Here is a 13280-nt window from a genome sequence, read left to right as displayed (position 1 = left end):
TAATGCCCACGATTGTTGTAATTTATTGTGAAATAGAAATGTAGCTTCTTCCAATAAGAAACATGTAATGGACCTCAGCCTGAGTACTGTGAAAGCCTAATAATACATTTTGTATTTCATAACTGAAGTTGTAAGGAAACAAACAATTTCCTGAGAAGAGAACAAAGCATACGCTTAGACTCAATTATATTATTTATGTTAGGCTAAAGAAAACTTTTCTGCTTATAGGCTGTGTGGGGGAGATAAAGGAGCCATTGCCTGCAGGAGTTTGTACCTTAGCTGTATCAAAACCAGCAAAACCAAAAATACTTACAAGAAACAGTGCAATCTTAGAATATGATTGTGAAAAATAGATATTCTTGGGGTAAGGGATTAGGTTAATGGATGGTGAAAAATAGATGCTCTGTTCGAAAAGTACAGAGCTGAATATTAATGTTTGATTGTAAAATGCTTAGAAGAATAAAATCAGGGGACTAGTTCTGTAAAGGCCTAAAATCATGGGAGAAAGGATATTTACTTGGAATCATTGTATTTCCTCTTCTGCCTTATCTTCACAGTGTGATGTTTCTGCTTACTGGCAGCCTCTATACATAGTTAGTGTATGATATGGCAGATATTAATACAATCAATAGCCTTTATTTACTGTATGTAAACTGTTGAATACAAATTACTGTCTAAGGAATAGAGTAGAATTAAGAGGTACTTCTGCACATCTGAGGTGAAGTTTTACTGAGTGGGAATAAAATGGGTTATCACCCCCTTGTTAATTAGCACTTACTTATTTAGCATGCCCCTACCTCAGTTAAGAGGGAAGTACGTACTGTTGTGTGTTTCTTTATGCACTCCAGAATGCGCTCAGATGCGATATGAAGGAAGTGCAGGGCCAGTTCTGTTTAGGCTGAACTGAATTTCTTGTGCAGCTGCGAAATTCAGCGAGACAATCCAGCAAGGAGTAACCTTCCAAAAAAAAAAAAAAAGTTAATAGCTTTTTGGCTGAAGTCAGCCACCCTGGCTGGCTCACCATCCATTTGTATGAGTGTTAGTGAGGACACAAGGGAAGGGGCACAGTTGTGTAGGTGGGCATGAAGGGATGAATATGGTAGCTCCAATTTAGATTGATTTGAACTGATGTAAACCAGCATGAGATTGCAATTAGGTGAAATGGGCTAAGTGTTTTTATCTGTCCCTACAAGAAAAGTAGCCCATCAAAAAGCCCAAACAACCACAAATCTATTTTCCGCTGGTTTAATGAGCTGAATCAGCTCTCTGAGGGATCAGATGAGTGCTAAAGCTGGCACAAGAGCCGGAGCGAGCAAATGCAACTGAAAATGAGGAAAGGAAAGGAGACCAAGACTTAGCATTTCAGTACCAGTAAGGTGTTAGATGGGCTTAGTCTAACTTTAGTGTGTAAGGCTTTGGTACCAGTGTCAAGTTAAGTCAACATGAATGGAGGCTGTGGTCAAAGGGGTTGAGGACACATTCTCTTGATTGATAATCTGAGTGTGCATAATTTGCAAATTATCAGGAAAGAGTAGAATTTATGAATTTAAGGTGAAGAAGAAAGGAACACAGAATAATGAAAATGGATCTAGGAAAAAAAAAGTAAGTTAGACTGCAGCAGAGGCAAGCATGTCTGGTGAAAGAGAAAAATAGAAACCATAGATCATTATCAGTGTTTGGTAGCTATTTATCACCAGAAAACCTAAATATGCTCTTAAGTCTTTATTAAAGATGGTTAATTTTGATAAGTGCTTAACACAACTAAGAGGATTCACTCATGGGCCCAGGGCAAGAACGTGTTCAAGAATGCTGGGTAATGTAGACATATTTATGTTATCACTGACTCAAAACATTATCTAAAATACTTACAGGACAGCTGACAAATTTTGAGAGTTGTTAATGATTTCGTTGGTAGGTATGTGTTAGGGCTTTGAAAACATGCCCCATTTTCTTAAGGAGAATGTGGAAATTAGACCAGTGTGTGTAACTCCAGGACACAACTTTGGTGTATGGAAAGATGCCAGAACACACTGGTAGACAATCAGTTCGTAAGTGCCTAGAACATAATACGTGCTTAGAGGCAGCAACTGTGGGTTTGTTAAAAGCAAATCTCTTCCTCTGGCTGCTCTTGTGGATAAGAGAAAAGAAACAGATGCAACATATCTATTTTGGCAAAGTCTTTTATATATTCCTCTGTGTGTTAGTCCTTTTCTACCTGTATAAGTGCGCTAACCTGTTGGCTAAGGTACTATTGAACATTACTTAGAAAATTTGTAAGAATGGTAAGAAACATTGAGGTGAAGAGGGTTGCAGACACTATGAAGATCAAGATTAGCTTTTTCAACAGTGCTCAATGTATTAGTGAAATTATTAGATCCAAAATGAGCAACAGGAGATTCACAGTCAAGTACTAAGAACTGAGAAAAAATTTGCAAGTGCAGAATGCAATGTAACAAAAAAAAAATGGGGCAGGGGGTTAGTTGATCTAAGCAAAGTGAGCATAATTTTAACAAACAAACAAAACCCACAACACCCCCAATGCTCTTGCAAAAAAGGGAAATGTAGTTATAGGATGCATTAACCTCAGCATTTTATATAAAATGGGAGAATTCCATTCCAGTCAGCGTTGCTGGGACCTCAGTAGGAATAGACTGTTCAGTTTTGGGCATCACCGTTCAAAAAAGATTTGTTGTACTGGAAAACGTCCAGTAAAGAGAAACAAGAATAGGAGGAAAAAATGACATACGAAGAAAGGTTGGAAAAACACTTTATTCGTAGCAATGAATCTGTTTATATAACATGCTTCACTTGTGATTGTAAATGGGAACAAATGGTTGAGTTGTCTCTTATAAGACAGTATTTCTCTTACTCTGTTTTGTAAATCTGATTTTCTAGCAGACAAGCTTTTACTCCAGTAATAATGCTTATCTGCTAGCCAGCCCATCTGTTTCCATTTCTCCCTGTAGACTAGTACAATTTGGCAAATACCCAAGCATTCAAACACAGGTGTTCTTGGATGTCTGTCCTAGCCAAAAAGCACAAAATCTGTAAATTAAAGTTGTGTAGCTTGAGACTGATTTAACCTAGCTAGACAACTGCTGGGGGAATATGGCACTAAATTACCAAGCTGGGCACCATCTGGACAGTCAACAAACCTTTGAACCTTTTTGTAGAAGAAAATTAGTAATTCTGTTGCATTCTCTCCTCTGCCTGTTTCTTGGCATGTTTTTGATGGGTGAAAGGTGAGGTGCTGAGGAGCCCTTCTAGCCAGTCCAGCTGTATGCTGTATTTTAAATCTAAAACCTGCCTGAGAGTTAAGCTGGGGAGATAGCAGTGTTTTCCTCCAAGCATCTGGAAAGCCTTCCTTATAAGGGAGCAAATGCAGCAAACTTCTTGAGATGCATCTCCCTGTGGAGCCAGTTGCTGTGCAAATGGTAGGAGTTGTTAGAACACAGCTCCTGTTTTTCTAACAAATCTCATCTTTCGAAAAGTTTGGGGTTCGTATGTAGAAAGGGGAAATTCCCATATTGTCAACCTTGGGAAAAAAACGTGTCTGCCAAGAGAATAAAGTTTGGGGGAACTCTATACTCTTGGGAATCTTCCTGAATTTTGTGCAAGAAACTACATACAAGAAGAACATATATCCTGAAGCTGCTATTGATCTTCTTGTTAATTATATTTCTATTCTTGTTGTTAATAATGTTTTTATATACTCTATGAATGAAGGAAAAAAAAAAAAAGGCTTCGAGACAGTTCCTGCATCTCCTGTACCATAAAGCTTTCCTTTATTATATTTTAGTCAGGTTGCACCTGTTTTGCTAGGCTCAGGTGAGGACAAAGTCATTCTCAGTGTTGATCTGTATGGAATCTGGAGTACTGGTGTACTCCGTCCAGTTCTGGGCTCCCCAGTACAGGATAGATATGAAGCTACTGGATAGTCTGGCAAAGGGCCACTAAGATGGTTAAGGGACTGGAGAATCTCTTATATGAGGAAAGGCTGAGAGAGCTGGCATCTGGAGGGTGCAGAGAAGATGGAGCCCAGTGACAGGACAAGGGGCAATGGGTACAAACTGAAACACAGGAGGTTCTGTCTGAATATAAGGAAGCACTTTTTTTGTTGGGTTTTTTTTTTCCTTTTTTTTTCCTCTGTGAGGGTGACAGAGCAGTGGAACAGGCTGCCCAGAGAGGTTGTGGAGTCTCCATCCTTGGAGATACTCAAAAGCCATTTGGACATGGTCCTGGACAACCTGCTGTAAATGCCCCTGCTTGGCAGGGAGTTGGACCAGATGATCTCTGGAGGTCCCTTGCAACCTTAAATCATTCTGTGATTCTTTGAATCACCAGCAGAAAAGAGGCCTGTGAGCAGGCTTTTCAGTGGTGCTTCAAGGAAGGAAAGATACTATAAACTGCTTTTATCTATACTTACTATGCATCATGTAGTTCTGTGAACAGCAGAGTTACATGTATTGAAAGGCAGAGCTTTCCTAAGTATGACTAGATCTTTTAGAATAAATTTATTATAAATTATCTGTCAAAAACATTTCTCATGCAGAATTTCTTTTTAATTTTACTACAGATAGTTTAGGAGGATATGTATTTAGTATTGTCTTGAATTAATTTGTACTACTTCATTTTGTGTTGCAGAGATGGAAGAACGCTTGACATGTTAACTAAAAGCGGGCAGAAGGCTCATCTATCCACCTTTTCCTCTTATGCTGCGTTTTTTAAAATCTGATTACTGTGTCCATTTATTGTATTTTATTGATATAATGAAAAATAACTTCAACTGGAAAGCATAGAAGGAACAAGGTATATCAGTGACAGAAATGTAACAAAATTCCTTCACCTTTCAGCTCTTCTTGCTTGTGTTTCTCACTATTCTTTGTTCTTTATTATTCTTTGTTCTGTATCCTTTTGTCAAAGTGTGGCAATTTAGTGAGTTGTGGTTCCAGTGTCTATCTGACATCCCTGGCTGGTGCCTTCAGGTGTGGCACCAAGTTTCTTACCGTTTTGGTTTCAGCTTCATATGGTAGACCCCTTTCTCTAATAGACTGTTCTAAACTCTTGCAATCATTGGAGGCAATAATTCGCTGAGGAATTGCTGCAGCACAGACACTTATGCTTTAGTTACCATGTGCAACATTTAACTGTTGTTGCAAAAGCAGTTTGTGAATGTGTGGCATAAATCTGAGACCCTGGAAGTACTTTCCTTGTCAGTTGCAGGCAGCCCTGAAGGCCCCTCCTTCCTCAGTTTCTCAGCACCAGATTAAAGAACCTCCTTCTCTTTCAGCTGTGGCAACTTTTTCTCTGTGTGTGGTAGACTTACAGATACAGGTCTGTCTGGACTTGCTCCCCAGCTCTGTGATCGCACATTTGCCCATCTGCTGTAATAGCACTATAGGACAAAAGAGTATGTGCACCTCAACAATTTGCATTGGTAGGGGGCTCTGCCTCTGTAGCATCAGTTGTAAATCAGTTCCTATCAGTGTCTTTGCATCAGCACGATGCATTCTTTCCTGCAGTCTGTGCAATCCCATCTTGAATGCTGTTGCTTCTTTGCTTCCAGCCATCTGTGTCTCCAGGGGCTCAGAAGGACCGATTGCTCACATCAGTCTGTTTCCAGGGCTCTGGAGGAACTTGTCAGTGCTCCTGCTGGCCTCTGGAGTGGTGACTTCTTCTCTGCATATTACAAGAAGTCCTTCTACAGCTGTTCTGTTCAACTCTGACAACTGGACAAGACCCTGTAGCTTTGATTGTGGTGGATAACTGAAAGTGCAACTGAACAGCAACAGAGCAGTTCTCTGGACCTGCTGCTGACATAGTTTATTCCATTTTGTACAGTCAGTCTCTGGTCAGGTCATGTCACGACTCTTAGGGACTCCTTGAGGGACTGTCCATCAGCACTCACTGCTTTGCTTCATTGTTCCAGTTAAGCCATTTTGCTGTTTATTTTCTGTGAATATGCAGAGCAATCTAGTATTTACTCTTTGGGATGGTCTTGATTGTAATGTTAAAGTCTTTGAATGCATTCCTGTTATTTAGGAATAAATAGGATATATATTGCTGAATAAAAATGTTTTCCCTTTACAACATAAATCAAGTGATTGGTACTGTGAAGGCAGGACCAGAGTTGGTGAGATGTTTGGTAGGTTCCAAAGGCCGCTTTAAAGCCTCTACTTATTTCTAATCAATGAGCCATTACAAGCTTTTATCTTTTGTTTTCAGCACTCCTTTAGTGCAGAGTTCTTATTACAAAGGCAGCCCAGCCAGCTGTAATGTGTTGTCACTACGTTTAATGGTGGTGATTTATGTGTATCAAGCCAAGGAAGAGCTGCTCTCTGTTTTAACACACCCACTGGTGACCTTGGGTACAATCTGACTTTCTCTCAAAGCTCAATAGGAAATTAAAACATTCGCTCCAGTGTGTAAGCTTGGAAATCTCTTTTTTCAGGTCTACACAGGTATAGCTGGAGGTTCTGAGTTTGGAGACATCCCAGTCAAGCAGTATGCAGCCACACAGTGTCACTCTTGCTGACTCCAGGATGCTACACCCTAGAGAAATGGGGACAGACTCTGACCTACCTTTTTTGCCATGTGAAGTACTCACAAGTGGTAGAATGAAAGTTAGCATAAACAAAAAGTAGGCTGTGGAGGCAATGCTGTATTGTGGGGCTTTTTCTGAACACAGCTTTTCTGGTTTTTCACTGGCTAATGGGCAGCTGAGTTGATGTTAAAACTTCTGTTGCCTACAGGGGTCTTGTTCTGCCCTTACTTAATTGATTAATTCAATAGAAAAAGTACCCTCATTTAGTTGCACAGGCAGTACTGCTGTTGAAACTGCATCAGTTACCTCAAGGAGCTGACTGAAAACTTGTATTTTCAAACACATCAGTTCCCTGAACCTCACTGCATTTTCTTAAGTGTTGGTGCTTGTGCAAGGCAGGTGAGTGGGTGGGTGGGCTTGAAATTTCTGTGAGGGCAGATCAGCAGTTTGGTTTTAGACTGGATTAAAGTGATACTGAATCACAGCCTTAATCCTTGGATATAGTACATTAAGCTTAAACATATACCAAAATCTGGGGGGACAGGGCATCATTGGTAAATTAAATTTGTCATTAAACTTGTCACTATATTCCCTCCCACCCTCATCTGTGGGAGGGAAGACACTAGTAAACACTGCCAGCTTTTCCTCTCCTTGTTCCATGCAGAGTAAATAAGGGATCCTGGCAACAGAGAGAGTACATCTAGGAATGGGAAAATGCTTCTGCATGCATCCAGAAGAATTTTTTGAAGCAAATATCACTGCAGGATCTGTAGTCACTACTGCAAAGACAGTGAGCCTGGTTGTAGATCCTGGGCTTCTCGATATACATAATGGTCTGTATTTGGTAATGGCAGCCTTTCCAAATCTGTGTGTTCAGACAGCACTGCAAAACCTTACATTGCTCTCCTGACAAGACATAAATGTTTCTGTGACTAGGGCAGATACCTAAAGCAGCTTTAGGTTGTTTTCAGATATGCTTCTTGTTGAGGGGCACGCTGAGTAAAAGGGCAAAACGCCTTTCCTCTCTAGGTCACAACTGCTACTGATATGTTCAAGTCACCTGAAGTGCCTTCCACTTCTATAAACAGAAGTACTAGAGCCTTTACCACAGAGGTTTGTTTTCTATTTACAGTTAGTAATTAATGTTAATTGAGAGATGTGTCAGAACAGTGCCAATTGGTGCAGCATTTGGGAGATGATTATTGAGTCTGACTCACAGTACTTGGTCCAAGTATGGCAGTGGTATGACAAATTGATGCAGTGATGTATTGCATAAAGGCAGGATGGTTATCGGTGTAAATAACCCTTATGTCTACTGATGTTTATGTTGTGTTATAAATAATTGAATGAGAATAATTGATCAGAAATGCATTCAGTTTCCTTGCCAAAAAGTACTCACCCAGTGTAATGTAGGTTACTCAAGTAAACAGAAGTGTTGCTGAAACTTGTGCAAAAGGAACTGTGTTTCACTGTGATATGTGGCTTTCTCAGAATCCTGTAAGAGGCTGAGGCAGCTTTGTTATTTTCTCAACCTGTTTTCTACAAAATCTGGTCATTTGAGAGACGGGCAATACAGTTTGGCATAAAACAGTGCATGGTGTCCCTGAAGAATGTTCCAGAATAAAGAACTTTCAGTGGGAAAAGGTGTTACTATTTTGTTGTTGTTGTTCAGTTGGTTGGGTTTGTTTGTTTGTTTTATTATAAAGGATAATGGAGTTTATGCAACATACTGTATGTTGGTTTTAGAAAATAAGCTAGAGAACTCTTATGGCCTTTTTTCACTGTGATATTAACTAATCATGCCATGTAATAAGGCTATCACAAATAGAGTTGCAGGATCCTTGCAGATAAAAGCGTGTGAAAGACTATTTTATGGCTGTAATTTAGTTTGCAGGAGTTGGATCACAGCCACTCCCTACAGACTCTTTTGGATGCTTTAGTGTGAAATCCACTCAGGTGGAAAGCTCTTATACCTACAGATCTTCGAGAGAATGGTGAATTAGTGGAAGAGTTAGTGGGAAGAGAACAGGATATCAGAGCTGCCCTCAAATATGCTGTTACTTACTTGCATATTTCTGTGTCCATCATCTGCCTTCCTGCTAATTCTAGCGGAGTCCTGCTGAGCCTGAGGCAGTGTGCTGGAAGGCTATCTAGTTACTAGTGCCTGGCAACTCCTTTCTGCTCAGCTTCAGAGATAAAAGAAAGACTTAACTTTAAATGGATGGACTGGGAACATATTAACAGATTTCTGTAAAAATAAATACTGTCTGAATTGTGGATGTTTCTGAATAAAACACAGGTGTAGAAACTGCATGTATTAACATGTATAGGTAGGGACATATATATGTTACAGTAAAGATGTTTGGCAGGGGGAGTTCTTTTCTTGCTTTGGTTTTTTTTCCCCGCCTCCTGTGCATGGGCATGCATTTCCCTTTCTGATTCTAAAAATTGAGTTCTGTCAGCAGGTGTGTTGTTCAACTCAATGCTTCTGGCTGTAACTCCTTGCAGAAAGGAAACAGGAATTAGTTCCATTATAATCTGTGGCAGCAAACTAAAGGAATGTGGTTTTATTTTGTGTCCTTTGGCAATGTTTTTAGGTAAAACCTAATCCCTTCTAAAGGATGTATTGAATATTTTCTTAGAGATGCTTTCTGAAATTAGTGTATTTACATTGTATGGACATGTAAATGTGCTATGGTAGTATCATTTTTCTTGAAGGAATTGCAAAAACTATGTCTGAAGTAGTAGGAAAAGCACAATAAGAGAGAATGCCACGGTGCCATCAGGTGGACACATCATAGATGCCTTGTCCACAGTAAAATAGGAGTGGTTTTGTTGGCCTTATACTAGAAGACACAAATTAGTTGGTATTTGTGGGACAAGAAAGGCAGTTCTAAGATCTAATACAAAACCTAACTGCTCTGTTGAGTGCGTTGCAATTAACACCACAATACCTTCCAGTTGAAAAATCAGATCCTTATTTCAGCTACTAGAGAGTTTGGATTAACTTCAGTATAAATAGGTTCTTTTAATTTCTGTGGACAAGACGGTGAATTCTGTCGGCAAGAAATGATGGGTTTGCTTTGCACTGATACTGCATATTATAAAGAGACTAAGCCTTTGTCCTGAGAAAAGGAATGTCAGTAAACAGCTGGTTAGAGCTGTGGCTGTGTCCTCTCTTTGATCTCTCTCCCTCTAAGCTCCATCATTGAAATAAGACTGTTGCTTCACAGCAAATGGCATCTGGGACACAGCACTGCAACCTGTCATGTGCCTTACAAGGGTACTTCTTGTGTTAGAATAATATTGCTTGCTCTGTAGATACTGTTTGAAAATTTCTTACTTAATTTGGTGAGCATCATAAGAAGCTTTAGTATTTTTATAAAAATAGTACTGAGTACCAGATCACTGAGAGTCACAGTGGTGACAATGAAGTGCTTCTGTATGTACCTGTAATGAGTACTTTTTATTTGTCATCTTAGTATTCAGTCTCTATTGTAGCACTGTTATTCCCAGTACTATAGTAACTTCAAATTCACACTGTTGTGGCTGTTTCTTTTGTTACTATTAACAGGTGATATTCTTGTGATACGCTTGTATTTCAGTAACAGATACTTTCCCACATTTTTAGACTTGTCACATGTTTGTTCCCAGTAGAAATTGACCCAGCTTTTTTTTTTCACAAACGAGGTTTGTTAAGAGTTCTTTATTGAAAACTAAGAGAAATTCCATACCTTGCATTTTAGATTAATATAACAAGTGTAGTAAACTATGAAACACAGATCACTTTATTCCAATCCCTTCTGTGTCTTCTGAAAGACATTATGGAGAACTCCTTTAGGATGCCCAACTCAGTGTCTGTATTCGTAATCATGTTGGAGGAGACAGAGCAAAGACAGAAAAGTCTAATACTAGAGAAAGTAGAGAAGAAAATCTTGGCAGTTAAAATAGGTAGGCATTGCCAGCTAGTGTGTTTTGAGATGTTGCCCACGGTGGTCAAGCCGTTCCAATGATGAATGCTTTGTTTTCATGAAGACTAGAACACTATTTCAGTATTCTAGCTTTAAAAAAAAAATCCTTAGATGGATATTTGATTTGAAAGGTTTGCTTTCCTTTAAGTGCTTTTAAGCTGGTTTTTTCTGTTGTATTTAGGGGCATCTTTGCAGCTGCTGTTTACAACAGAGAAATCAGCTGCTGGAGTGGGAAATGGCTATTGCATCTTGAATTACACAGTATTTATGAAATGTCAGGGTGAGCTGTGGTAAGCAGCTGAAATATGCTTAGGTCAGTGGATATTTAATTTCCTGTATGGCACAATATATCGCTGGACAGTATAAAGAAGTTAGTTTCGTAAGGTCCAGACAAAACATGTTTCTATGTTCCATTTCATGTGTTCTTTTTGACATATCATAATCATGACCAAAGACATGCTGAGAAAAGAGATGCCGGTACATTATTTTCTCATAGTTTTTTGAAATTAATTACCCACATTAATCTGAAATAGCTCCATTGCTTGTGGGGCTGACTGAGGGGTTGCTGAAGCTAAAGCTGGAAAGATAAAGGCGTTGGTGAGGCATTACTTCCTGTATTACTGGTTTGTTTATGTTCTGCTGTTTAAAACATGTTAATCTCTATTTGTAATTGTTAGTACAATCTGGTAAGCAGGCAGTAATTTTTTTGTTAAAATGAAAATAAGCCACAAAATAAGTATAGCTTTTAAATATATATATATAAAAGTAGTACATGTGACCTAATGAGAGACCAGAATACTTTGTGTTAGTACATAAGACATGGCAAAACGACCACTTTGTGCCCTAAGCAGTTCATGTATTAGGTGTAAGACGAAATTTTCACATATGATAAAAATTACATTTTATCGTATGTGACATTTTCTAAGTTTTCTGTGAACAGCAACTACCTAATCTTCCTTCTGCTTCTATTTACATATATGGTATTTCATAGAGAACTGGCAGGTCATACATTCATGCTAAGTATGTTGATCTCTGACTAATCTTTGAGCACTGGGATACAGGTGTTCCCTCTCCAACCTTTTTGTGCTGTTATTTGACAGAGTCTTGGATGCTAGATACTTGTCCTCTAGAATGAGGTATCACTAGAATCAGAATTAATCTCTCCAATATATTAATTCCTTCTAGACAGGTAATGTTTTACTTACCAGGCAATTTCTGTCTGTAGTTTGTTTGAGAGCTCAAAATTTGAGATCCATTGGTGAGTTTGAATTGGGTACCCATTTTACTTGAAATGTTCCTATTCCTAGTTTGAGTGAGCATCCCAGTGAGAATAAATGTGCTAAGATAGTTTTAAAATTTAAATCCCACTTAATTCAATGTTTTCTTTGCAGATAGCTGTTTTCTCTTGGCTTTTGGGCTATGCTTTTGCACACATTTGCTAGAATATTTGGAGACAGCAAATAAAGGGTGGGATTAACACTTGTTAAATTAATTCAATTAACAGTTGGAAGTAACACTGTAGAAACATTTGTGCAGTCTTTGCCCAGGTTGTGTGTGAGACTGAGATAGTTTTTATAATTTACTGGTATTTAGCTTCTAAACCTTTAGAAACATCGATGTGTTTCATGGCCTTCGACTCTTCCTTTCCCAGCTCCCTTACAAAATTATAACATGATACTGTTAGCATGATAAGCAAGCTTTAGAGAGTGAAACTAGTTTTATGAATGTTTGACTTGCATCTCTCAGGAAAAACACTTGTTTATTGCCTTTAAAATATACTAGTTTGATGAATAAGCTGTGCCAAGAATGAAACAAAAGTATGTGAAATGGAATGAAGTGGAAATGGTCTGTGTGTTGGTGTCAGCCAGTGCTAGAATTGTAAGGCTAAATGTGCTATGTTAGTGAGGCACAGATAGGAAAAGGGCTTTTTTTAATTCAGAAGTAAGGTCTCCTAAGGATACTGTTGTCTGTAGCATCATAGTTGCATATTGTTTGGCTTTTAAATTCTTTGAGCTGTTAAACAACTTTTTCTTGTCTAGTGCAGATCAACCAATAATCTGCACTGAGATGTGATCCCTGGATGATACTCACAGTGTTAGTACATTGGTCCAGCCCTAATTCTTCTGTGCATGTACCTATACAATACTTAAATGTTATATACAGGTAGTGCGAAACACTACTTAGTTATGCATCTCAAGTTACGTGGGGGTGTTAGTAGCAGCTATGCTGGATACTGCATCAAAGCCCTCTTTTTTTCAAAAAGATGGGAATTTGGTGGGCTCAGACTTGTGCACTGAAAAAAAATAATTAGAGCTGCAAGACAAATTTGTGTCTGGTTACTGTATAAATGGAATTGGTTATTTAAAATTGGTTATTGGCTGGTTTTTTCTGCTTGTTTACAGGTTGCATGGCCGATACCATGAAATGGCACCAAATGTTGTGCCCATGGACTATACAAAGGACCCAGATGTTAAACTACCTATGCAGCTTATAATAAACATGCCTGAACTAAAGGTATCACTTCTGACTGCTTACAAACTGTATCTTCTTAAGTTATGTTGCTCATCTGCCAGAGGTTTTGCCAAGTGAGTTTGATATCCTGAAGCAACGTGGCATGCTGAGGTCTTCCCCTTCCTGTTACTGTTCAAGGGCAAAACCAGCCCCGGAAACTGGAAAATATTTAGGTGGATGTCTTTCTTGCAGAGATAGTTAGGATAGATGTTAAAGGACATGAGTAGGAAATAAAATTGAATTTAGCAATCTTT

General features: G+C 38.8%; 1 protein-coding gene across 3 annotated transcripts in view; it reads left to right on the top strand.

Annotated features, from left to right (window-relative positions):
• Positions 1-13280, top strand: part of CIB2 (calcium and integrin binding family member 2) — a 56813-nt gene that overhangs the window by 23103 nt on the left and 20430 nt on the right. For 2 of the 3 annotated variants that reach the window (XM_052807550.1, XM_052807549.1), the window contains exon 3: positions 12918-13029. In XM_052807550.1, the coding sequence (XP_052663510.1) occupies positions 12940-13029 (90 nt within the window). In that variant the 5' untranslated portion in view covers positions 12918-12939. Of the gene's footprint in view, positions 1-7302; positions 7378-12917; positions 13030-13280 lie in introns of those variants that run through there. The other variant, XM_052807551.1, reaches the window with a different exon arrangement.

This window comes from Harpia harpyja, chromosome 14, assembly GCF_026419915.1.
Source record: "Harpia harpyja isolate bHarHar1 chromosome 14, bHarHar1 primary haplotype, whole genome shotgun sequence".
Lineage (NCBI taxonomy): Eukaryota > Metazoa > Chordata > Aves > Accipitriformes > Accipitridae > Harpia > Harpia harpyja.
This window is presented reverse-complemented; position numbering and strand designations above follow the sequence as displayed.